General features: G+C 43.2%; 1 protein-coding gene across 3 annotated transcripts in view; it reads left to right on the top strand.

Moving 5' to 3' along the window:
* eipr1 (EARP complex and GARP complex interacting protein 1) overlaps positions 1-22,880 on the top strand; it is a 38,889-nt gene extending 16,009 nt beyond the window's left edge. For all 3 annotated transcript variants that reach the window (XM_061233429.1, XM_061233414.1, XM_061233419.1), the window contains exons 5-9: positions 1,606-1,705; positions 3,936-4,072; positions 15,427-15,594; positions 18,572-18,739; positions 22,492-22,880. In XM_061233429.1, the coding sequence (XP_061089413.1) occupies positions 1,606-1,705; positions 3,936-4,072; positions 15,427-15,594; positions 18,572-18,739; positions 22,492-22,666 (748 nt within the window). In that variant the 3' untranslated portion in view covers positions 22,667-22,880. The remainder of the gene's footprint in view (positions 1-1,605; positions 1,706-3,935; positions 4,073-15,426; positions 15,595-18,571; positions 18,740-22,491) is intronic.
* Positions 22,881-23,388: the final 508 nt, after the last annotated feature.

The following is a 23,388-nucleotide window of genomic DNA, read 5'->3' as shown; positions in this document are numbered from 1 at the left end:
CAGGGAATCTGCTTTGTGTCTGGGGTCGGTTTGCTAGAGTTTCCTGCTTGCCTGTACCCTAGTTCTGAGGACGGAACTGTGACCAGTTGTGTTGGAGGGTCCTGCCCCTCTACCCTACCTCACTCCACTGCACCTCATCCCACCCCACATTATTACAGCACAAGAAACTTGTCGAAATGACTGCTTTTCAGTGAGTTTACGGACACGTGGGGACTCCTATTTCACCCCATTTTCCAGGCATCTCCTCCACGACATCCTCTAAAGAGCAGGTGTTTTGGAGGATCCTGTGCCTCACCATGCCACCCTACCATACCTCACCCCACTCCACCCCACCTCACCTCATCCCACCCCAGCCCACCCCACATCATTACAGCACTAGAAACCTGACCCAGCGAAAGGTCTGCTTTTCAGTGAGACACGTGGAGACTCCTATTTCATCCCAATTTCCAGGCAGCTTGTCCACGACATCCTCTAAAGAGCACTACCGTTCCAATCACAGCCGAGCTTCTGAGAGACAGGGGGAAGGTTGGGAGAATATAAAGGGCTGCAGCAAAAGTTTATTCTTCCGAGGGGGCTGGGGGCTGGGTGCGGGTGGTTAGTACTGAGGAAAAACAGTGTAATTGCGGTGCGATTTGCGCACGGTGGGGGTATGGTGACGAATCAATGCGAACCCCAGACAAGAGCTGAGGAAAAGCGCGTTATATAGGTCAGTCAATACTCTCAGTAATGATGGAATAATCTCTGCGGGGTGCTGCAGGCAGTCAATCTTCCAAACTTCTTGAAATTGCTTATGTTTACCTCAGAAAGGGTGGTTGCGTCTCCTTCTCTCACTCCTCCCTCCGACGGTCCCAGTTTTGGAGAGTTTATTGTTGTTGTTGTTGTTCAGTCAGAACCGATAGCCAAACGGAAACTACATGCAATAAACTCCGGTTGCTTGCCACAAGGGTGTTTATTTCTTAAAAACCTGTAAAGCCCTGCAATTTTTTCCACATTGCGAGGAACCTGGTGCAAACACTGATATCCTGCTATTCAAATCTGAATGCAAAGTACCACGGAAAACCTTCTGAATAAGTCAAGTGAAGTATTAATTAAAAGTACAGCTGACTATGTTTGAATTATGTAGGCCCTTAAAGTTATATTTACATGTTTGCTTGTTTCGGGAAGTCCGTCCTACTTGTATTCTTCAATGTCAGATGCACATAACTTTTTTCTTTCAAAATAAGTTTGACAAGATTGACAAAATGCAAGAGGCTCCTTGCAGGTATGAATGTGTTAGTGAGTGGTGTGTGTGCCCTGAGATGGATTGACTTACCTGTCCAGGGTGTATTCCTACCTCTTACTCACTGCAAGCTGGGATAGGTTCCAGAGAGGGAGTGGTGTGTGCATGTGTGTATGCATGTGTGTGCAAATGCCTTGCGCATGTAGGTATATGTTTCTGTGTGTCTGTGTGTGTGTGTTTGTGTGTGTGCGTATCCACAATTGCAAGGTGACAGCCACAGAGGTAGAAATAACCTGACTGTTGGGTGTAAGCGAATGACTGAACCCGGGTCTGATCCTGACCGGAACGTTCTGGACTTTACCTTCCCACCTCTCTCTGTCTTCCAGCGTTCTGTGGGAGCCCATGGGCGACGGCAAGAGGCTGCTCTCGCTGGCCGATAATCACGTTCTGCTGTGGGACCTTCAGGAGAGCTCCAGCAAGGCCGTGGTGAGAGAGCGCCGCCTCATTATTTGATAACTGAGATATAACGCTTGCGCCTGGCCTTTCAGGCTTATCAGCAGTCCTCCTCCCTAAGTGAAATATCGCTCGCCGTTATGGCCAGGTCTACATCTGCTGCTGGTCTTCCAGCTCAACGGGGATTGATTCATTCCTCTGAGGTGCAGCGCCAGCGATTACCATTAAAGCTTTACGCATTAGTCTTCCCGCGAGCGCACGGCCATTAGCATGCCAGTCGCGGCGTGTGCCGCAGCACCCAAACAGCGCTCAAAAAGTCTCCTCTCTCTTTCATCTCTATTCATTCAGCTGAAACGTTATGTAGGAGCTGGGAAACACAGAAAGCTGAACACGTTCAGGTTGGTCACTTAATGTTCGACCATGATTCCAGACGATAAGAGCGCTACTCGTATGTGAAAAGTAAGCTAAGATTTGGGCCCTGCACCCCGCTAGGGCTGCTGAAATGGACCACGTATACACACACACAGACACATGTTGTTTAATTGAGTTATTATTTGCTTTTTGTGATACAACGACCGGATGCTATCCCCCGCGGTCATGGGTGTTTGCAGTAGAAGCTGCTGTTGTTGGGAGGAGAGAGAGGGCTGAAAGGGTTAGCAGGAGAGGAGGTGGGATGAGCCTCTCTGGCGCTGATGAGAATGCTAATACACACTTACGCGCTTGCACGTACACACTCACACATGCGCACACATGCACTCGCCCCTCCCTCTCTACTTGGATTCTTGGATTTTTTGGGAAAATCCTGTCAGACAAAACACAGCCCACCACAGGCCCCGAAAAAATACCCTTTAAATCAAAATCTATAAAAATGTATAACAGTGTATGTAAAAATCTGTAGGCTACAGAAATTGTTACAGTGGTAGCTGATGTCTACCTCTCTACCTTTTCATGTTCTTAGTTACTATTGTTATTAAAATATCATAATCATTTACAAATGATTTAATGTTTGTTACATATTATCTTATCATTATTTTGACGGTTTTCAGATGAATCGCTTGTCCTGTCCCATACATTTTGGATATCTGTTGTTTTTCCTAATCACTCTGTACCTCAAGTAATAAGACTCTACCGAGCATGTGTAATAAGGGCCCGATCAATAAAATACAGTTTTGCTTTGTGTTCTGGGCCTGGCCTGTCTCCAACAGGCTCTATAGTAAAGAGAGAGAAGCAGGACAGCCGGCATAACAACATCACCTTGTGCTTCCTCGTTCAGGAATCACCAGTCAGTATTACGGTAGAGAGAGCGTGAGAAGTTGTTTTTTCACCTCAAATATTTGGTCGGAAACAGAAGTGTCTGAACAGAAGTTTGTGGTTCTGGTTTACCGTCACATTTGAACACAACCCTGCCGTCACGTGTTTGGGCAGATTTGTGTTTCTAAGCAGATCTTGCTGTTAGCTCTCCAGGAGGCTCCTAGCCAAACTGCTCAATCGCCGTGGTAAACGACTTGAGGCTTCTGGGTAGTCAATGGAAGTTTGCTTTCTCGCAGACAGTTTCATTCTGCAAAGGGGTGCTGATCCCCAAATGACCTTTCTGGCTTTTCTGGACAATCGATGATCTATTGTCAGTTTTCCAATTAATATGCCGATCTGCTCGACGAGGGGATGGCAAATGTTTCGCGGGGAACGTGTGTAGTTTACAGGACATCAAAGTCCTAAGCTTGTTTTTCTATATAGGGTGTAGGAAATATCTTGTTTGGGATGAATCCACAAATATGCAAATTACTATTACCTGTACCTGTAACTTTTGTTGTTAAATATTTTTCCCTCTGTTAATCTACAGTTAAGTCGACATACTATAATGAACTGTTTACGCCTAAGACACGTAGGTGTGTAGACAGACACCAGCACAAAATATTACTATTTTTAGTCATTTTATTTTTAGTATTTCTTGAGATTATGCAATCGCAGAATCGCAAAAAAACTGGAGGGACTGATTCATACAACCACTAATATTAACAGTAACAATAATATGAACATTAATATGATCATTACATTAATGGCATTTGGTAGACTCTCTTATCCAGAGCGACGGACAGTTGACTAGACTAAGCAGGAGGCAATCCCCCCGGAGCAATGCATGGTTAAGGGCCTTGCTCAAGGGCCCAGCGGCTGTGTGGATCTTATTGTGGCTACACCGGGGATCGAACCACCGACCTTTAGTGTCCCAGTCATGTACCTTAACCACTACGCATCATCTCCCCAGATCTCCAGCTCGGCCACTCTGGAGGGGAAGGGGCAGCTGAAGTTTACGTCAGGAAAGTGGAGCCCTCACCATAACTGCACACAGCTGGCCACGGCTAACGACACTGCCATCCGAGGCTGGGACCTCCGCAGTATGAGGTACAACAGTGCTCATGGCAACAGTTTGCCCATAGTCCACACGTTTCGCCCTGCTCTCTCCTTCCATGTATGGCCTGCGTGCCTTTTTTTGGTTTCAGATTTTTCTCCATTTTCCTCCCAATTTGATGTGCAGTTTTACCCTGTTTATTATCAGTTCCCATGCACTTCGGAGCATATGTGCTCCTTGGAAAAAAAGAGCCCTGCAAGTGTATTTATTTCTGGTACAAATACATCACCTTTCATAGTTTATTTTGCAAGCTATGTGTATACATTTTTAGATGGAATTTAGTCAATATGAAGTTAAATCTACAACTGGCAAGCGTGTGTTCTTTCACAGTTCATGGCAATTTGAGCAGTCTTGGCACACTATCCCCATCCTGTGCTTGCATATCAACACAAATAAGGTGCCAAATTCTCTAAAGTATACAGTGGCATACACTGATCATTTTATTAGGTAGAAATGTACACCAGCCTGTCAATGCTATATTTAATCAGCCAATCATGTGGCGGGGACTAAATTTATAAAAGCATGCAGGTCAAGAGCTGTTTCTCAGAATCAAATGTCAGAATGGGGTAGAAATGTGATCTAAGTGACTTTGACCATGGAATGATTGTTGGTGGTAGACAGGGTGGTTTGAGTATCTCAGAAATTGCTGATCTCCTGGGATTTTCTTGCAAAACAGTCTCTAGAGTTTGTATACAATGGTGCGAAAAAGAAAAAAAAAACATCCAATGAGCAGCAGTTCTGTGGGCATAAATGCGTTGTTATTGAGAGAGGTCAGAGGAGAAGGGCCAGACTGGCAAAGCTGTCAGGAAGGTGACAGTAATGCAAATAACCACATATTACAACAGTGCTATGCAGAAGTGCATCAAACATGTCAAACCTTCAAGTGGATAGGCTACAACAGCAGAAGACTAAAAAAAAATTAGTCCTAATAAAGTGCTCACTGAGTGTAGTGGCAATAGTTTGGTCGCCCCTGGGCAAATTATAAGTTTTGTTGAATCTGAGTGGTAAAAGTAATATTTTATATTTTATATGTGTTAAATTCAGAAAATAAAAGTCAAAAGCAAATGTGCATTAAAATGTACATAAATAAGTCACTAATGCAAGCGGTACGATTTCGCCTCACGAAATCAAGCGTGTTTGTTGTGCGGCGTGATTAAATACATATGAACGCATTAGAATGTATAGATGCAAAAAACACCCTGAGTGAAGCGTTTCTAAGGCATGCAGTGGTGAAAGGTCAGCCTGAGTGTGCACTACGCTGAAGGAATGATAATCGCTTTGCTATCGATTTCGGTGAAGAAGGGTCTTGGGAAAACTAGTTGGGGGGGTGGCGGGGTCACGGGGTCACAAAGCGTGATGAGGGCAGAACCACTCCGGTTTCATCAGTAGAAAAAAAAAGAAAAACGGCATGCATCCTAAACAGGTTTGTGTCTTTGGCTGAGAAAACTTCCCCACCGGCATGCATGCTGTTCACGGTCAGACCACGTTCAGACTACGTTCAGACCACGGTCGTGTTCTGCGTTGAGCCTCAGCCGACAGCAAGGATGCTGGATTGAGTTGAGTGAGGTTTGGTGGACAAGTTGGGGGTTGCATCATGGCACGGTCCACTACACTGCAGACATTTCTAGAAGCATGTGCCCCCTCTAAAATTCCCTGTGGTGGCCTGAAAGGTTGTGGGGCTCTGAAGTCACAACGTCTTACCCAGGCCTGGCAGACTCAAATATTAAAAAGCACAAGGATTGAAACCACGGCTAAATGCTCAGCTAAAATTTTCAGAACAAAAAAAAGGTTTTTTGTATTGTTCTTATTGAACGTTATGAATATGTACAGTGGGTTCCAGAATTATTGACTCCGTTCATAAAAATGAAGATATACTTATATACTTTCATTTCAATACATTTATTCTCATTTTTTTCTGAAAACTATTGTCAGAATTATTGGCAATTATTGTAAATAGGTGAAACTGGCAATACAATTTTGCTTAATTTATTTCAGTCTAAAGGAACTATGCATATTGTACCATTCCATCACTTCCTGTTTCACTATAAAAAATGAGGTTACATGCATGCAAAATTCAATTCAATTCAATTCAGAGACAGATGCTCATTGACCATCACAAGTCTGGTAATGGGTCCAAAAAAATACATAAACCATAAACAACCACTTAGCATTGGGCAATAATAAAACATTTTTTGTAAACTTGCCAGGAAGAGAATGCAAGTGCACATTGTCCCCACAGACGGTGAGGAAGACAGTGAATGTGGCCATAAAGAACTTGAGGATCACAGTTTAAGAGATGTATGGTTGGGCAGCAAGTCTCAAAACGAACCATAAAATGGCACCTCCATACCATCAAACTCTTTGGAAGGGTGGCACGAAGAAGGCTCTTATTGAGCACAATAAACAAAACCCAGCATCTGGAGTTTGCCAAATATGGAGGTGGGTCATTGATGTTTTGGAGATGTTTTGTTACTAGTGGTCCAGGGGCACGTTTTAAGATCAATGGCATCGTCAATTCAACAAAGTACCTGGAAATTCTAGCAGAAAATCAGTTTGTCTCTTAATAATTTTAAGTGTGTTATGGCCTACAATTGGAAAAAGTTATTAAACCAATTTTGAGGGGATCGGATCAAGTAGGCAGGTAGGTGGTTTTGCGGATATAACTATATAACTCGCCCATATCAATGGGCGTGAAACAGTTTAGTGCCACTGTTGAGGTTTCAAGAGCCTGTCAAGAGCCTGTTTTTGGCCTGTTTATTTAATGCGGCAGGAGTACTGGCAAGAGAACGAGACAATTTGGATATCTGGTCTTTAATAGCCTCAGTCTTTTGATTGAAAAATATCATAAAGTCCTTGTTGCTATAATCAGAAGGATGGATTGCAGATTCTGATTATTGTTTTTCAGTTAACCTGTCTACAGTGCTAAACAGACATTTTGGGTTACATATTGGGTCTATTGGTTTAGAGAAAAGGGCAGATTGAGCAGATGTAAGAGCTTGCTTGTACTCAAGGAGGCTGACTTTCCATGCAAGATGAAATACTTCTAGTTCAGTTGACTGCCATTTCCACTCCAGTCTTCTTGTGGACTGCTTCAGGCCACGGGTGGTATCATTGTACCAAGGAGTATAGTTTTTCCTATGACTTTTTTTATTTTTACAGGGGCAAGACTAAGGCCAGATTTACGTACATGAAGTTCACTGTGCAAAATGCAGCCTAAGGAGAGTGTGTTGGTGTGGTCGCAGTCTACCTGAAATCAACGTCTTATTTCGAAGGCAACAGCTCATTACGCAATCAGCCAACCAACCGCATTTTGCGAAAGAGGCAGATCTTAAACAGCGCAGTTAAAACGCGTGTTTAGTGCTTTGAATATATTCACTACGTGTGGCTGCCAGGTAAAAGCATATTTAAAAAATGTGTACATATTCCAACCATGTCGTCAAGTGTTGTTTGAATTAAATGCGAGATTTTTGCTAGGTTAGCAGGAGTTACTAGTTACCTAGTTTTGTTTGGCTAGGTAACAGTTTATTCATACATTTGCGTGTTGCGGTATTACTATTTTAAAAAACAAAAAACAAACTGATGATAAAATCAGCCCTAGTCCTTGTCTTTGTTGTACAGATAGCAGTTGAAATTATACTTCCCTCTAGGGTCTTTCAGCGCACTTATCCCTGGTTATGGGTATGCACTTTACACTTTGTTGTACGTCGCTCTGGATAAGAGCGTCTGCCAAATGCCATTAATGTAATGTAATGTAATGAGATTGACGATTGCAATGAGCTTGACGATTGCCGGGATAGAATGGCAGCGTCATGTTGGAGGTTCCTGTACATCTTTTATTTGTCCCAGAAGCGTAATTATTGGTACGGCTGGGTGTTTGGCCCAAAAGTCACAGGAGATTTTCTCTTTTTTTGGCAGTCCCTTTAATTCCATGTTTCTTTTCTGCTTTTGAAGATAACTAATCTAAACATACACGCTCTTTCCATGATGGACAAAAACGATTAAAAGCAGCATATCATTGAATTTAGTCTACTCAAATTTTTTACGAGCGGCAACACGGATTTGTTTAAACTTCTGTTGCTGTCACTACGGCTGAGCATGTTATTTCAGTCACTTCCGATTGCTTCACATGAGATATTGATTAATTGAAAACATTATTTTGTAAATATTTTCTGTGACAAACACCCAGCCTTAATTATTGCTTGGTTGCAATCATTAATTCATGTTTACTATTAATAATCAGTTTGATGATTTTGCTCTAGGATATTGTGTGAAATGGTGTGATTCTTGTCGCAAAGATTATTTTAGTGAAGCGTAGATCTGTGTTTCTGTCTTGTGTCTCGCTTTACACCTGCTCATTAAAGGCGTAGAAATTTCACGCACAATTTGACCCTCGTTAATTGCGTGAACTTTTAGTAAATTCAACGGAATACATAATCAGCCACACTTCTAATATCTCCGCCCTTTATTTGCGCGATCCAACCTTAAATGCATATGCATTAAGGACAGAAGCGCATCTTGCGATGACTCGAGTAGATCCCTCGCATACTGCCGTTCCAGCTCCGTGCGCCAGTTTGATACACAAGACGCATGTTTCCTGGGCAGAATGCGTCATATCTGAATGTTGAATTGACCAACAATCACAAACTTATCTGCAGAAATGGCAAGATATGACAAAAATTCAGCAAATTATTTTGGATAAGCAGAACAAGGTTCAGGTGGCCTGTAAACAGACACCAAGACTTCAGAAGAGGAAAAAATATCTCCAAACGTAAAGGCTAAATTCAGATTGCAGGCTACTTTAATGGGAGAGGCTGAAGGCGATTATTTTTAGGGGTCTATACTACATTCAACCAGACCTGGGTTATTTGACCCAGACCCAGGTCTGGTTGAAAGTAGCATATAATCCATCACAAATTTGAGTGGCGAGGATTGTAATCACTGGAGTGGGTGAACTGGAGGGTTGGTGCGGGATTGCTAATCACTAATCATGGGGGGAGAGATATTTGCGAATCGCAAACCAGGGGGGTGCGGGGAGAGGTGATAAGTTTCCTGTATCTTCTGTGATCAAGTTACCTTTCGTCCCCTCGTCAATGTTGTGGGCTGTGGATTTCTGTGGTCATTTGTCAACGGTGACTGTGCGTCTCCAAACACACCTCTTGTAAATAAACCCTTATTGACCGTTTCGTTTTTGTGGCGGCCGCGTTGATATTGTGGCGTTGCGCCTGAGATGAGTCCATGTAGGGGAAACACCAGGCTCCCTCCCTGAGCCTAGCTACAGCCAATTAGGCGCTGCCTAACACGGCTACATTTAGACCCTGCATGGCCAGGACTGTACCCTGTACCGTTGGGCTCCTCTCTCTGAAAGCTTTAGCTCCTGCCGTGCAGCTGCCTGAATCATTACGGGTCTCCACGGCAACTTATTGTTTGCCTATTTTAGGGCCGAACTCCCTCGGCATCTTTGGTTTTATTTAATTTTTTCTCCGTGCCGTATAGATCTCTTCTGCAACCCAGGCATAATTCAAAAGGTAGTTTGGCCCATTATTGGAAAGTTTTCCCTCTTGTTATCTTAATGGAAAAGTAAAAGGATGGGTACTGTACTTAAGGAACAGTTTGAGCTCTGGGTAGCACACCACCATGTACACAAAACAGTGTTGCTTTTTTCTGCTTCACGCTTGTCTAGAAGTAGCAGCAGTAAAAGTCTCCAGAGTATGATCAACTTGTGAACAGAAGGAAGCCTTGAAATCTAGCAAACGATACTCCACAACCAGTTCGTTCCCACAAAAATTAGTAAATGTCCCGATATGCAAATATGCAGTTTCCAAGATGACTATTTCATATTCATTTTTAAGTGACATCAAAATTTCATGTTAATTTCAGCAGGAAAGTTAGAAGGGTACAACATATTTGAAAACTTATTATTATTATTTTATTGAGAATATTTCAGAAATTTTCTATTATTGACAGGCTTTATGCTTTTCATGGCTGAATGATAACGGTCTTGTTACAAGTCAGTGTACTTGTGACATGCTCATCGTAACGTTACGCATTTGACCAGCATTGCCCAGCATTCTTGAAAGCTTTCACATTAGCTGGGCAGTCACGTCATATTTCATCAGCTCCCATGGTGTCCTTGTGCTATTCTCAAGCTATTTTGTATGCTCTGCCACGCTGTTGCTTTGGACCTCTGTGACAGTTTTGCCTGCTTAGTCACACCGGCATCCTTAACGGCAAAGAGGTCACCAGTGTGGTCACGATGCAGGTGACCAGAGGGCCTCTGGAGCCAGTCCAGCTGTCTGTCACATTTCACTGACAATGTCCCAAATGCACCTTCTTAACCTCCTGCGCCCTCCGTATATAATAAAAATCCAAGCCAGGCTATTCAGAACACCTCTGGCCAAATGCTAATAGGGTGCTAACTATTAGCATTTCTAATAGTTAGCACCCAGGGAGAAGCGAGGTGTCTGTTAAATTGACGTCATACTGCAATTTGAGTTGTTTTTTTTATTCATGGCAAAGAATGCAAAACTGCTTTCTCAGGCTTTCACTTCATTTAATAATCCTTTAGATGAGTTTTATGTTTTTGATCAAAATCCTCTATTGGGTCACAGAAATGTGCTGGTATTTTAACTGCGTGTTTGTGAGTGTGAGTAAGGGTATGCGCAGTATTTATGCTTGTGTGTGTGTGAGAATCCAAGTCATAGCTGTTAAAAGGCTGAGCTAACGAACTGTGGCAAGGCTCTGTTTATGTGCTGGTTTCAGATTCTGGCCACGTCTACCGTCAGATAATTTCTTTATTTAAATCAATCTGAAGCTTGGTTTGAACTGGTGTTCCACGAGGGGCGAGACCCACAGCCATTCAGTGAAGGCCCCGTCTTCCCCCAGGCATCCATCTTGGAACCGGAAACCTGCCAAAATCCAACATGGCCTCCGGAGCCCCTTCGGAGCCCAGCACAAAATTGTTTCTCACTCCGCGCCGTCTCTCATCATGGACTGATGGAACTTTCTTTTCCCTGGCGATCACAGTTTTTTAGGTTTCTGGCTCTGACTCTGGGCTGAGGCTTATTGCCTTTGCTGTGAGTTATTACCACCATTTTATCAGAATGGGATGTCATTCTGTAGCACCGCAAAAAGCTGTATGTTCAGGTTTCCTGCTAGCTGTATAAAGAAATATAAACGGTGACTTCTGCAAGTTAGGTGCGCCCCACACCGCCATTCTACCACCATGCTTCGCCGTAGAGATGGAATTAGCCTGGTGATGAGCAGTGCATGGTGCTTGGCTTCATAGTTGTATTGCTCTAACAGAGTAGAGGCTTTTATTGTAGTCCAGTAGCTCCACTGGTAGTGCACGGCACTAACGCTGCCAAGGTTATGGATTCAACTCCCACTTACTGATGCCAGCCATACTGAAAAATGTATGTGCTCATGGTATTGTTAGGTATCAATTTTCCAGGCTTTGGATAGCCTTTGAAATATCGGCGTCTGACACCCATGGCCAGCTCACTTCGCTGAGGAGCACAATGCTGTGCACAAACGCCAAAGTTTGATAGAAACCAAAAGGCAGCAGGCGGATGAGAACAATAGCCTATTTACTGATTGCCTTCATGGACACGATTCATGGAACGCTCCAAAAAGTGCCGGATAAATCTGTCGCATCTGGCAGATCGCCGGTCAAGCCCCAGAATAGAGAAGTTACCATAAACGTCAATTGCTTTAAAAAAAAATTAAATAAACTTAAGACACCTTTTCTAAAGCAGGCTATGCATTTGTCGGGCTTACTTTCTTTAAAATGTGCATAGATCTACCTGGTATTATCAACAGCTGTAGCCTACCATGCAGCTTTGGTTGCCATGGATAGCTGTTACCTCAGCCAGTTAGCTAACTTGGTTAAATTATAGCGGCAGCCATTATACAAAAGGGACGAAAAGATCACATTGATGTGAAATGCCATGTTTTGCCAATCAGAGAAAAAACTTAAAATCCTTGGGAAAGTTTGAGATGGAAGTTTCCTTCCTAGTTCTTACACAGTTCTGTTCTAGGACCTGAGGGTTTTTAAGATATACCATCCCTGTAGCTGCCCGATAGGCTAGCATCAAGGTTTTTAATTTGATGTGAGCCAATTTAGGTAGCTAGTGGAGGGGGGAACAGGAGTGACATGACTGAGTGTGGGGAGGTTGTTGTTCAGGCGAGCAGCAGCATTCTGAGGGTGCTTTCGTTATCGCGCTCTTTGAGAGAGCACCCTGGCGCTCACCCGGGATTCGTTCGAAAATTCAGAGCGCTGAGAGTGTCCCCGTTTGAAAATTCAGAGCACACACTAGGAGCACCCAGAGCACACACTGGGCGCTCTGACTGAAAAGACGGTTTGTCTGAGCGTCTGAACATTCCAATCTAAAAATGGCAGAGGAAGTCGTTGCAAAATGCGATGGTTGCGGCTTGATTGGTACTATAGCCAGTATTATTCAACACGCATCTACTTGTAACAAAATGGGTAATAATCATGTTTATACATGGGATGAATTAACGTTTATGTAAATTAATTTTAAAAGATGGAAATTGTATCTACTGTTATCATCACTAACGTTACCAACAGAATGCTAGTTAATGTCAACATTAATTTGAACACGATTAAATTAAGTGATTACGTCTATGATGTTGAAACCAGTGCATTCTGAAATTCAGAGCAGATTTTCAGAGTGAATGAGAAACGGAGGCCAGAGTTGCAGCAGTCCAGAAATGATCAGTCCCTAGACTAGAGCTAGGCTGTGTAGATGGTGAGAAGGGGACAAATTCTCCAGATGTGCATTAAGAATTAGTATGCCCAACAAACGAATATGTTCTCCGAGAGGGAATCATCCTTGATAATGGGGCAATCCGGAAACTGCAGAAGTGGAATTAAATATTGCTTTATTCATAGGCATAATGTTAAAGATGCAATGAGCTAAAGTTTTACATTGTCCTTTGAACTATGTGTCTGTCACACACACACACACACACTCATGCACACACATTCACAGGCGCACACACGCACACCCACATACACACACACATTTGCACACACACACTCACGCGCACACACACACACACATTCTCGCACACGCACATTCACACACATACAGGCACACACACCCACATTCGCGCACACACACACACACAGTTACACAAAGGCACATACAGGCACACACACACACAGGCACACACATGCACATGCACACACACACAAGCACACACACTGGCACACACAAAAATTTGTGCACACACACATTTGCACGCACACACACAGCACAAACGGGCACAGCTTCCACTCCCTTTGTAGCATTCAGTTCTAATGTTGTTAAGCAACGAAAGATTTTGTGCACAGCAGTTGTCATAGAAACACAGACTTGTGCGAATGTTTATAAAAGAGCTAGTCCACCCCCTCAGCACACTGTGATTTATCACTAAAGCGGGGAGACTGATGTCTTGTAATAACTTCTGTTGCCTTTAAGGAGGGATGACTCCAGATTTGGTTTGACTGTGTCCAGGGGCTCAGAGATGGGAGCCTTAATCCTCAGAGCTCTGTCGAGTGTGTTATAGGGAGCTTTGCCGGATCCTGATTTCATATTTAGGGTGGAAGCCATGGAACTAACACAATTTCCTGCTCCATTTCCTCTCCAACTCCCCACCTCGCCCCTCTCCCCCCTCCTCCGTCCACCCACCTGTGGGCCAGAGGTCACCATAGTTACCTATGAGTCAAGAGCAGTGTGGAGCTATGAAGGAATGCTGCAGTTGCATTCTGGTAGTACTGCAATATCAACAGGTCTCTCACGCCCCGGCCCCCTTTGAGTCAGCAGAGGGCGCTATCTGTTCCGTGTGCAGCCGGCTTCCCTGCATAGCTGATTACAGGGCCAGCACGGACAGGCTGCAGGTGCCTGACAGACCAGAGGGGGCGCTGTTCTGCAGCAAGGTGGGATACACACCTTTGTTCAGTCCCTCCCTGAAAGAAGCCACGTTCACTTACACGGCTGCTTTGGGAACGAGCCCTTTAACAGCCCAGGAATATTCCATTTAATTTAGAATAGCTAACGTCACACAAATGAGCTTCAGGGATGGAAATCAGGAAGTTGGGGACTTACGATAAATGGGCTGCTGCCATTTGTTGGTTGCACCTGCAGGATGTTTCACCTGCTAGTTAAACCAGGGAAGACTGAAATGGCTGTGTATTGGGAGTGCTGGCCCATGCCTGTTTTTAGAGCTTTTTTCCAGTGCGTATTAGAAAGTGGGGGGAAAGCGAGAGTGAGATATGGAAGATGGTTTTAGAACATGCAGGGTAACATGGGTTCCAGTGGCAGACACGCACATGATATAAGAATGATAAGAATCTCTTCAAGCTTTGTAAAAGGAGACTTGGGGGAGATTTTATTGAATTATATTCATTAAAGGGATTTACAAAGTGAACTACAGGAGATTCTTCAGGTTGAGTTGTATTAGCATAACGGAGAAGGTGTGAATGGAAAAGGCTGAATTCCGCACAGACATTCGTATTTTTCTCTCACACGGAGCAGTCAAGGTTCACTGGGTCGAATAGCCTGCCTGGTCATGTTGTGGAGGCAGAAACTCTGGGGACTTTCAAGACCAGGTTTAATACGGTGCTAGATACTATTTAGCTTTTAGGTAATCTACGCACTATGTACACTTTAGTAAAAAGGGATCATTTCTGTATTGGAGCCCTGAACTCCCTTTTAGATTATCTTGCATTTTTTTTTTTTTCCTCCAGTTTTAATGAGGCTTTTAATTGGAGTGTTAATTGCATAATGAGATCAACAAGCAGCACATTCTCTGGTTGAAGGAAGGCACTCGGTGTGCAAGGTTCCCAGAGAGCGCTGATATAATGCAGTCTCTGAGCCCTGGCACACTTCTAGTAACAGCTTTATTTGCAGGTGTAGCGTTTTCTCGTCTCTTTGCCGTTACTGATCACTGCTCTTCTTTACTGTCACTGATCTCTCCTTGATGCAGTTGCTGATTTAGACTCTACGCTATTGCTGATTCCAGCTCTTTGCTGTCGCTGATTCTGGCTCTATGCCATCGCTGATCCCGGCTCTATAAAGTCACTGATTCCGGCTCTTTGCTGTCGCTGATCCCGGCTCTATGCCGTCGCTGATCCCGGCTCTATACCGTCGCTGATCCTGGCTCTATGCCATCGCTGTTTCAGGCTCTGCAGTTTACACTGCTCAAGGAAGTGTATGCTAAGCACCACAGGGTCATAGTATGCTTCTGTGAGTGGAGGCTCAACCTGTGCATTTCACCACTGTTAAGGCACTTATCTGTTATCCCTGTTCTTACGGTGTGTCTTCTCTGCCTCCCTGCTCCGTAGTCAGATCTACTGCATTGACAACGCTCATGGGCAGCTGGTGCGAGACCTGGACTTCAATCCCAACAAGCAGTACTACCTGGCCAGCTGTGGGGATGATTGCAAAGTCAAGTTCTGGGATGTGAGGAACATTGGCGAACCAGTGAAGACCCTGGAAGAGCACTCCCATTGGTGAGTGACGCTCCATGTGACCCTGTCCACCGACAACACATGCACTAGCACACATATACACGCATATACACACATGCAAACACATATGCACACAGTAAACATACTCTATTGGGGAAGCCTTTGAACCTTTGACCTCTCTCCTTAGAGGAAGGAACCCCACTGGGATGTGCTTTTGTATCTGTGCATGCACACGTTTGTTTGCCAGTCTGTCTTTGTGTACATGTGTGTACATGTGTGTATGTGTGTGTATGTGAGTGTGTGTTCATGCGCGTGTGCATGTAGTGTGCATGTGTGTGGGGGGACATGTGTTCATCCCATGCATGCGTGTGATTTTTAAACCCTCTGCGTTTGGGGCCTCATTGCAAACCAGCCGCTCCGCCGCCCTCCTCCCCCACACACGCGTGTGCGTGCGTGGAATAGATAACGCCACAGAGCAAGAGGCACCGTGGCATCTCTGCAGAGACTAGCGCAGCACCAGGCAGAGCGCGATAATGTCTCTGGCTCAGGATGGTAACTGATAGGACAGAGCTTGAATCAACACAGCCCGCGACCTGATCCGATTTAAATATGAAATTACAGAACGAAACAATGGCAGATTTTTTGGGGGATTTTTTTTATTGCGTTCAGCCCGGAATGTGCCGGATACCCCCCCCCCCCCACAGGGACAGAGGTATTAGGGAATCATTTTTTGGGAAGCGGATTAAAGGAGAAGCAGGCGGAGAGTTCACTGAGCCAGACTTTGTGTCAGTGCGGTTATCCTCCAATCCCTTCCCTGGGACAGGGATTGCAGCCTAAAGTGGCATGGCTGTCAGCCACATCAATGAGAGTGGGGTGCATGGTGGGAAGGGAGTGTGGGGGACTGCACTTTGCTCTCTGGGACCTTTCAATTCCATTCAAAAGACTTTATTGGCACGACAAATTAATATACTTGTTGTATGAACAACAAGAAAACAAAAAAGAAACATGCAAACAGGTCGCAATCATTGTAAATCAGAATATGGAATATTAACAATTACACAGTAACTGTTTGTGTGTTTGTGTGAAGCAGTAACGTATATGTGTGTGTGTATAAAGTATCTGTGTGCATGTATGTGTGTGTACAGTATCTGTGTGTTGGATGTGCGTCTGCGTGTTGTGTGTTTGCATATAACTATGCTTATAAATCTCCACAAACCCCAAATTGGTTAGTTACTTTTGTAATGACAGTGTTTGACTTTTTTGACTTTATTCAATATTCTTTATTGTATATTCTAGCAGAGTTCATTTTTATCAGCAGTTGCTGATCCGCAGGGACGCGGTCCTACTCATCCGTTGCCTGTAGTGCTCTGTGCTTTTGCTGGATATGGGTCTGATTGTCTGCGGTTCAGTTGAAATCTGCTCAATTTCTCTATTGCCTTTTCAGTTCAGCTTAAAGCAAGGTGATTAGCCTGTCTTTTACCTTTCTCTTTACCTGTCATGATGAGATCGGTGCTGCTTAACGACTGATCACCTTCTCCAAAAGATTGAGAGAACCCTGCAAGAAGACTTATTTTGAAAGTGTATGTAGGGCTCTGTAAACCTTATGCAGATTGGTGCAGTTTTGAAAAAAATATGCTGCAGGTTTTGCAAAAATATGTGAGTTCATGGCATAATGTCCGTACCTGTCATGGTAGTGTGAAAAGTAAATGGTACATTTGTTCATTTTTTATAAGTTTACAATGTTTCAAATATTTAAATTACAATACACTTTTGTCACAGATGACATATCCAAAACTGTTACTAGCCAATTCTGATTAATTCATGGATAAATATGTATTAGTAGCCAAAAGTGTCGCTCCGTGAATCAACATGTGGGTTTAATTGCGGTTAGCATAATTAGTAATCATTAAATTAGTGCTTGAGATGATTCGGGTATCACTGCTGCGTGATTGCTAATGACTGCTGAACAGGTGGCTTGATGAGGGGGCGGGATTGGGCACCTTCTCACCAAAGTATGGAATTATAGCCAGTGGCGTCTCGGAGCTCAGAATTGGTGGTGCCCAAAACCTTCCAACGAATCATTGATCTCAACTCGTTTTCATTTCTCTTGGAAAAAAAAACGTGCAAACGATAGGACTAATAAATTGGCATGTAACCGAGCTCAAACTTCATTCTCTGATTTCATTAAATGATTTTCAATGAAGAATAATGGATGTTCTCACGGTTAGCTGTGATTGTTTTAAGTTACACAGATGTGTTAATTTCACCGCCATGTGTTATGTTCTGTCATACCGTGTGTATTGTAATGCACTTGGAATTGTATATACCTACATACTTATGGATAGTACTTAGTATAGTACTAGTATTGTTATGGTCTCGTGATTGTGATTCTGTAATTTTATGCTGCTATTTGACCCTGTCTTGGCTAGGTCTCATTTGTAAAAGAGGTTTTATTCTCATTGTGACTTCCTAGTCAAATAAACGTTTATATAAAACAGTTTCTTCATATTAAATTATAAATTCAATTAATCTATTTAATTCATCCGTTAAAAATCTGTTACTAAGTAGCCCAGCCTACATTTATCAAAAAAGACACACCACTCTATTATCTACCCTGTTAGCTTTCAGAATAACCAGCAATAAGAAACCCTGCACTTCCAGATTGTTTAAAATTTACTCATTGCAGATCTTTTCCTCTCCAGTCTATTATTATCTTTATGAGAAGACTTTATTCAAACCCAAACATTAAAAAAGATAAGACTAAGCTGGAAAATAGATTGACATCATCCAACTTAAAACAATCTGTGACTTATACTGTACCTCTAAATATTCCACCAAATCCTACACTTTGCTTTGTCGTCTACCTCTCTCCCCGGCGGTGTTTCCGGAAGCATCATTGGGAGTAGCAAACAAGGTGGCAACCTGAGGAACCCTGCCCGGCTCAAACCCTCCCTTACCCCTGTGACACGAGTCTCTGTAATCACAGATCGCTCACTGCTCTTTTCAACTCTGTCCTCAGGGTGTGGAGCGTCCGCTACAACCACTCTCATGACCAGCTGCTGCTGACGGGCAGCAGCGATAGCCGGGTCATCCTCTCCAACATGGTGTCCATCTCCTCCGAGCCCTTCGGCCACATGGTCGATGAGGACGAGCTCAGCGACGTGGAGGACAACGGCCAGGAAGAGAAGTAGGGAGGCGCCGTCCTCAAACTTTCACAACCATCCTCTAGTTAAGAGACAGTTTGAGGCCTTAGAACACTTAGAAGGGTATAACTGAAATTAGTTACAAATATGTTGTTTATAGGGCACTAAATATATATGTAAAGTTTTACTCAAAAATACTGTTTAAAGGTATGAAAAAATGCTAAGGTTTTGTATGCTTGGAGCCCAATATCTCAAAACCACTGAGAATGCATATAGAACCTTGTCATTCTAAAGTCACAAGTTTTCTAAATGAAGTGGCTGGAAAGGTTTGAAATAACCATAAATTATCACCGAGGGATGTATCCACTACAAATCCAACAAATATATATTTAAAGTAATGTAAATAACTATAATAGCACACATTTTAAGTCAGTCTTAAATTCTAAACAATGTCAGGATTGTATGGGTATGGTCTGGACTGTCTCACCACCCAACCTCCCTCTTCAACAAGTAAATTGTTTTGGAGAATGGGGGAGGGATACGATTGCTATTAACTGAACTAAGTTTTGTTCTCCAAGAAGAAACATCTCAAGAATTTTCAAGAAAATGCATGACTGGGGGAACACTTTAACAATAGATAGTAGAAGTGCTCAATAGAAGTGCTCTTCTCAGCAACACCTTAAGAGTGTTCATCAACTGGAATACGGGAATGGAATCCCCCTCAATTAGGAAGCACAAGATTTGTATATAGAGGTGTTTATAGAGCGATAACAACGTCCAGGGTTCAAATCCGGACTGAGGGGCCTTTCTGTGTGGAGTTTGCATCTTGCAAATTTTCAGGTTTGAATCCCTCTACCTCAGCCTTGCTTGGCCAGTGTTGAGATTATATTCAGGGCTATTCATTTAAATTTGATCAGTAGTTAATCTCAAAATGATTATTTATTTAATTAATTAAACTAAATATTTGTTAATATTTAGTTTTCACTTCATCTTGATTGCCTATTAAGGGGCCAGAGAATAATTTTAATTTACCTTAAAGGATATCACTGGTAATTTTAATGTCAACATATCCTATGAAAATACAACTCAACTGTCCAACTCAAAATGTGAAAAGTACTTCTGTTTCTCGCAGACTAACAGTAAGGAAGGCAATGCGTGTGCTTGGGAATTGTACTATGTTGTGTGTGCTAGTGTGTATATTTTTCGGTTAGACAAACAGAGCTTGTGGCTACCTGTGACTTCCCTATTCACTATCGTATTGATTGTATATTCAAATGCATGGCACCAACATGCTGGAAAAACATCCCAATCTAAATTAACAATTTGCTCAGTTTTTAAGTAAATTTGGTAGAAACTTCTCTGGTCCTGTTTTTTGTGATGAGGTTGCCTTTTCTGAAAATGAAAGCTGACTTTCCGAGTTGTATTTAATGACTTCAGTGGACAACTGAAATGAATTGCTTTGTGGGTGAATGCTAAATGGGGTAGGAAAATGTCCAGAAGTACTGCGAGTTGGACAGAACAATTTTTATTTTCGGTATTTTCGTAGGATATACTAACAATACTGAAATTTTTTTTATAATAAAAAAAAGGATGCTGATGGGCTTGGTTAATCGATTAACCAGTTAACTGAAATGCACACTTCATCGAACTGGCCAATGTCTTAACCGGTTAAGTCTTTCAAATGTTTTATATTTTATATTTATATATTTATATTATTCTTTTGTAAATCATGTATTATAGCAGTATAATTAGCTTAACTTTTATAAAAACTTTTTTTAATAGTTTTTAATAGTTTTCAATATTTTGATTGGAGTTGTGGGCAGCCTACAGCAGTGGGGTCGTAGAATTTCAGAATAGGAACATTGCACCACCATCAACTCGAAAACGCAGCAGAGTAGACATTTTGAAGAGGATAATCTGCAAAATGTACTGTAAAATATGTTGCATCAAACTTAGTTTGCCTATAACAGGTATATAATATATAATATAGATATAATGCACAACGAAAACATGTTGGATCTCTAGATGAAGGAAAACAATAGCGATCCTCTAAAGGCAACTTAAATGCGAGTGCAATTCAAGAAAATAACATATTGCACAGCTTGTCACTCCTATGATTAGTATGATTATGGACATGTTGCCTCTTAATTTTGTTGAGATAAATAAAGGCCTTGTTTGAGCTAGAATATACCTGTGCACAGTATCAGAGAAGGAACAGGCTACAGTGAAGTTCGACTAAAGTTGGGAAGATGAAATCCGACCTTCTTGCTGTCAGTAACATTGCTTTTTTTACTGACTCCTTATAAAGGCAGCATAGGCTATGTGACTGTAACATGTTGTTTGATGGGAGAGTAAAACAGCTGTGCTGCAACCTTACACCTTAGATGAGAGGCAGATGGTCGAAAACACCCCAGCTCATCTTAGATCTGATTAGAATCAGAAACTTCACTTGTATTTGTATTTCCTTTGGAACAAAATGAAACTAAAAACCCAAACGACTGGATAGGTTTTTGCACTTGCCGGAGTTGAATACTTGAATCAATTGTAAAAGTATCATTGAACAAGAGTAGGCTAGCCATAAATGTGGGAAAACAGGTTGCTTGTTACATTTCCATCCAAACAAGCGACCATATTTCTTAAAACCAGCCGAAAACCGAAAACCCACAACTTCTCTTTCTTCACTTTAGAAAAAACAAATGCCTAGTCACATAGCCTATAAGCGGTAATTTATGCTCTTTTGTGCGACCATAAATTTATTAAGTTTTTCCTGAGATGACGCCCCTGTTGTGCAGTAACATAAACTAACATCAAATTATCTAGTGTGCTTATACTGAATTGTATTGTTTTGGTTGTGGTCCAGCCTATTGGTGCATGCTTGTACAGCCTATTACCAGGGTTAATAGGTTAAATTTTTTTTTTTTTTTTACCGTTTAATCGATCACATTTTGCCAGTTAACCAAAACATGAATATACTGAAATTGCCCACCCTACTGGTGTTTTTCCAGTTGTTCTTTTCAGTCCATTATGAATTTTGACATTTAATTACACTGGAAAATGTTAACTTAGGCATTAGGTGTGGTAATTTGGTAATTTAACTGTAAACAGTGATATGTAATAAAAATGGATTGTTTGAATGTACTGTACCAAGTTGCTGATCTCTATACTGTCTTGACTGATTTCGTGTGATGCTGGATACATGCAGCCAAGCTGTGTTGGTAGAAAAAAAACCCCCACAAAAATGAATGTGCTAAACCTAACAAAACACGAGCATCTGGTTATGTTGGAGAATATGCGCTGGATCGTGGGCGGACCATGGAGAGAGGTCTCACAGAGGTGCCTCGTTCCGATCTTGACCCGCGCGCTCTGTTGTGGGAGCTACAACAAGCACGCGTGTGAGTGTGAGTGTGTGTGTGTGTGTGTGTGTGTGTGTGTGTGTGTTTGTGTGTGAGTGTGTGTGCACGCGTATGTGTGTGAGTGTGTGTGCACGCGTGTGCACGCGTGGGTGTGTGTGAGATTGTGTGGTGTGTGTGTGTGTGTGTGTGTGTGAGTGTGTGAGTGTGTGAGTGTGTGAGTGTGTGAGTGTGTGTGTGTGTGTGTGTGTGTGTGTGTGTATGTGTGTGTGTGTGTGTGCACGCGTAGGTGTATGTGTGTATGTGTATGTGTGTGTGTGTGAGAGCGTGTGCTTGTGTGTGAGTGCGTGTGCACGCGTATGTGTGTATGTGTGTGTATGTGTGTGTATGTGTGTGTGTGTGTGTGTATTTTTGTGTGTTTTCTGATGGCTCCCCGTCCCCCTCAGATGCAAGGAGCCCCTGCAGGACAGCATCATCGCCACCTACGAGGAGCACGAGGACAGCGTGTACGCCGTGGAATGGTCCTCGGCCGACCCCTGGCTCTTCGCCTCGCTCAGCTACGACGGCAGGCTGGTCATAAACAGGGTGCCCCGCGCTCTCAAATACCGCATCCTGCTATAGGAGCGAGAACAGAACCCACACACCACCTCACCCTCACCTTCACCTTCGCCCCCACACCCCCAACCCGGTCCCCTGCCTGTGTGCTGCTGTTTTATCTGATCTACAGGGATCTGAGGGAGGGAGGAAGGGAGAGAAAAAAAAAAACCAAGCCGGAGCTCCACTGGTGGTGTCTGATCTGCGGGGAACCTGAGGGAGAAAGGGAGGGATGCAGAGAGGGAGAGAGGAGAAAGAAAGAAAAAAAAATTTCCAGTGCCCTGCTCGGCCTTCCGAAGTGACAGATGGGTTATATGTGGATGGAGTGAGTGAGAGAGGGAAAGAAAGGAGAAAACAAAAAAAATAGTCTTTAGTCGTTAGGTGTTGGTGGCAAGGATAAATAGATGGGTGGATTGATGGATGAAAGGAGGGAGGGGGAGCGAGAACTCTTAGCCTGCACGCGGCTTGTCGTTGCATGCTAATGGGAGAAGGACAGATGGAGAGAGGAGGAGCGGAGAACTGGCACCAGCGACGCTCCAAGCGGTTGATTTCCGTTTCTCATCTTACTGCGGGTTCACCATTTAAGGACGAAGGTCGGCCGGGGCACTCGCCGTTCCATAACGACCCCCAGGCCCGACGCCCCGCCCTGTCCCCGTGGCACTCTACCGTGAGGAAGGCTTTTCCGGGGGGCTCGCCCGTTTCCGAATTGCGGACATGCTTTAATTAGCTGAATCACACATCCTGTACAG

The sequence above is a fragment of the Conger conger genome, chromosome 1 (genome assembly GCF_963514075.1).
Source record: "Conger conger chromosome 1, fConCon1.1, whole genome shotgun sequence".
NCBI classification, from domain to species: domain Eukaryota; kingdom Metazoa; phylum Chordata; class Actinopteri; order Anguilliformes; family Congridae; genus Conger; species Conger conger.
Note: the sequence above shows the minus strand (reverse complement) of the source record. Positions and strands in the feature narration are given on the sequence as shown.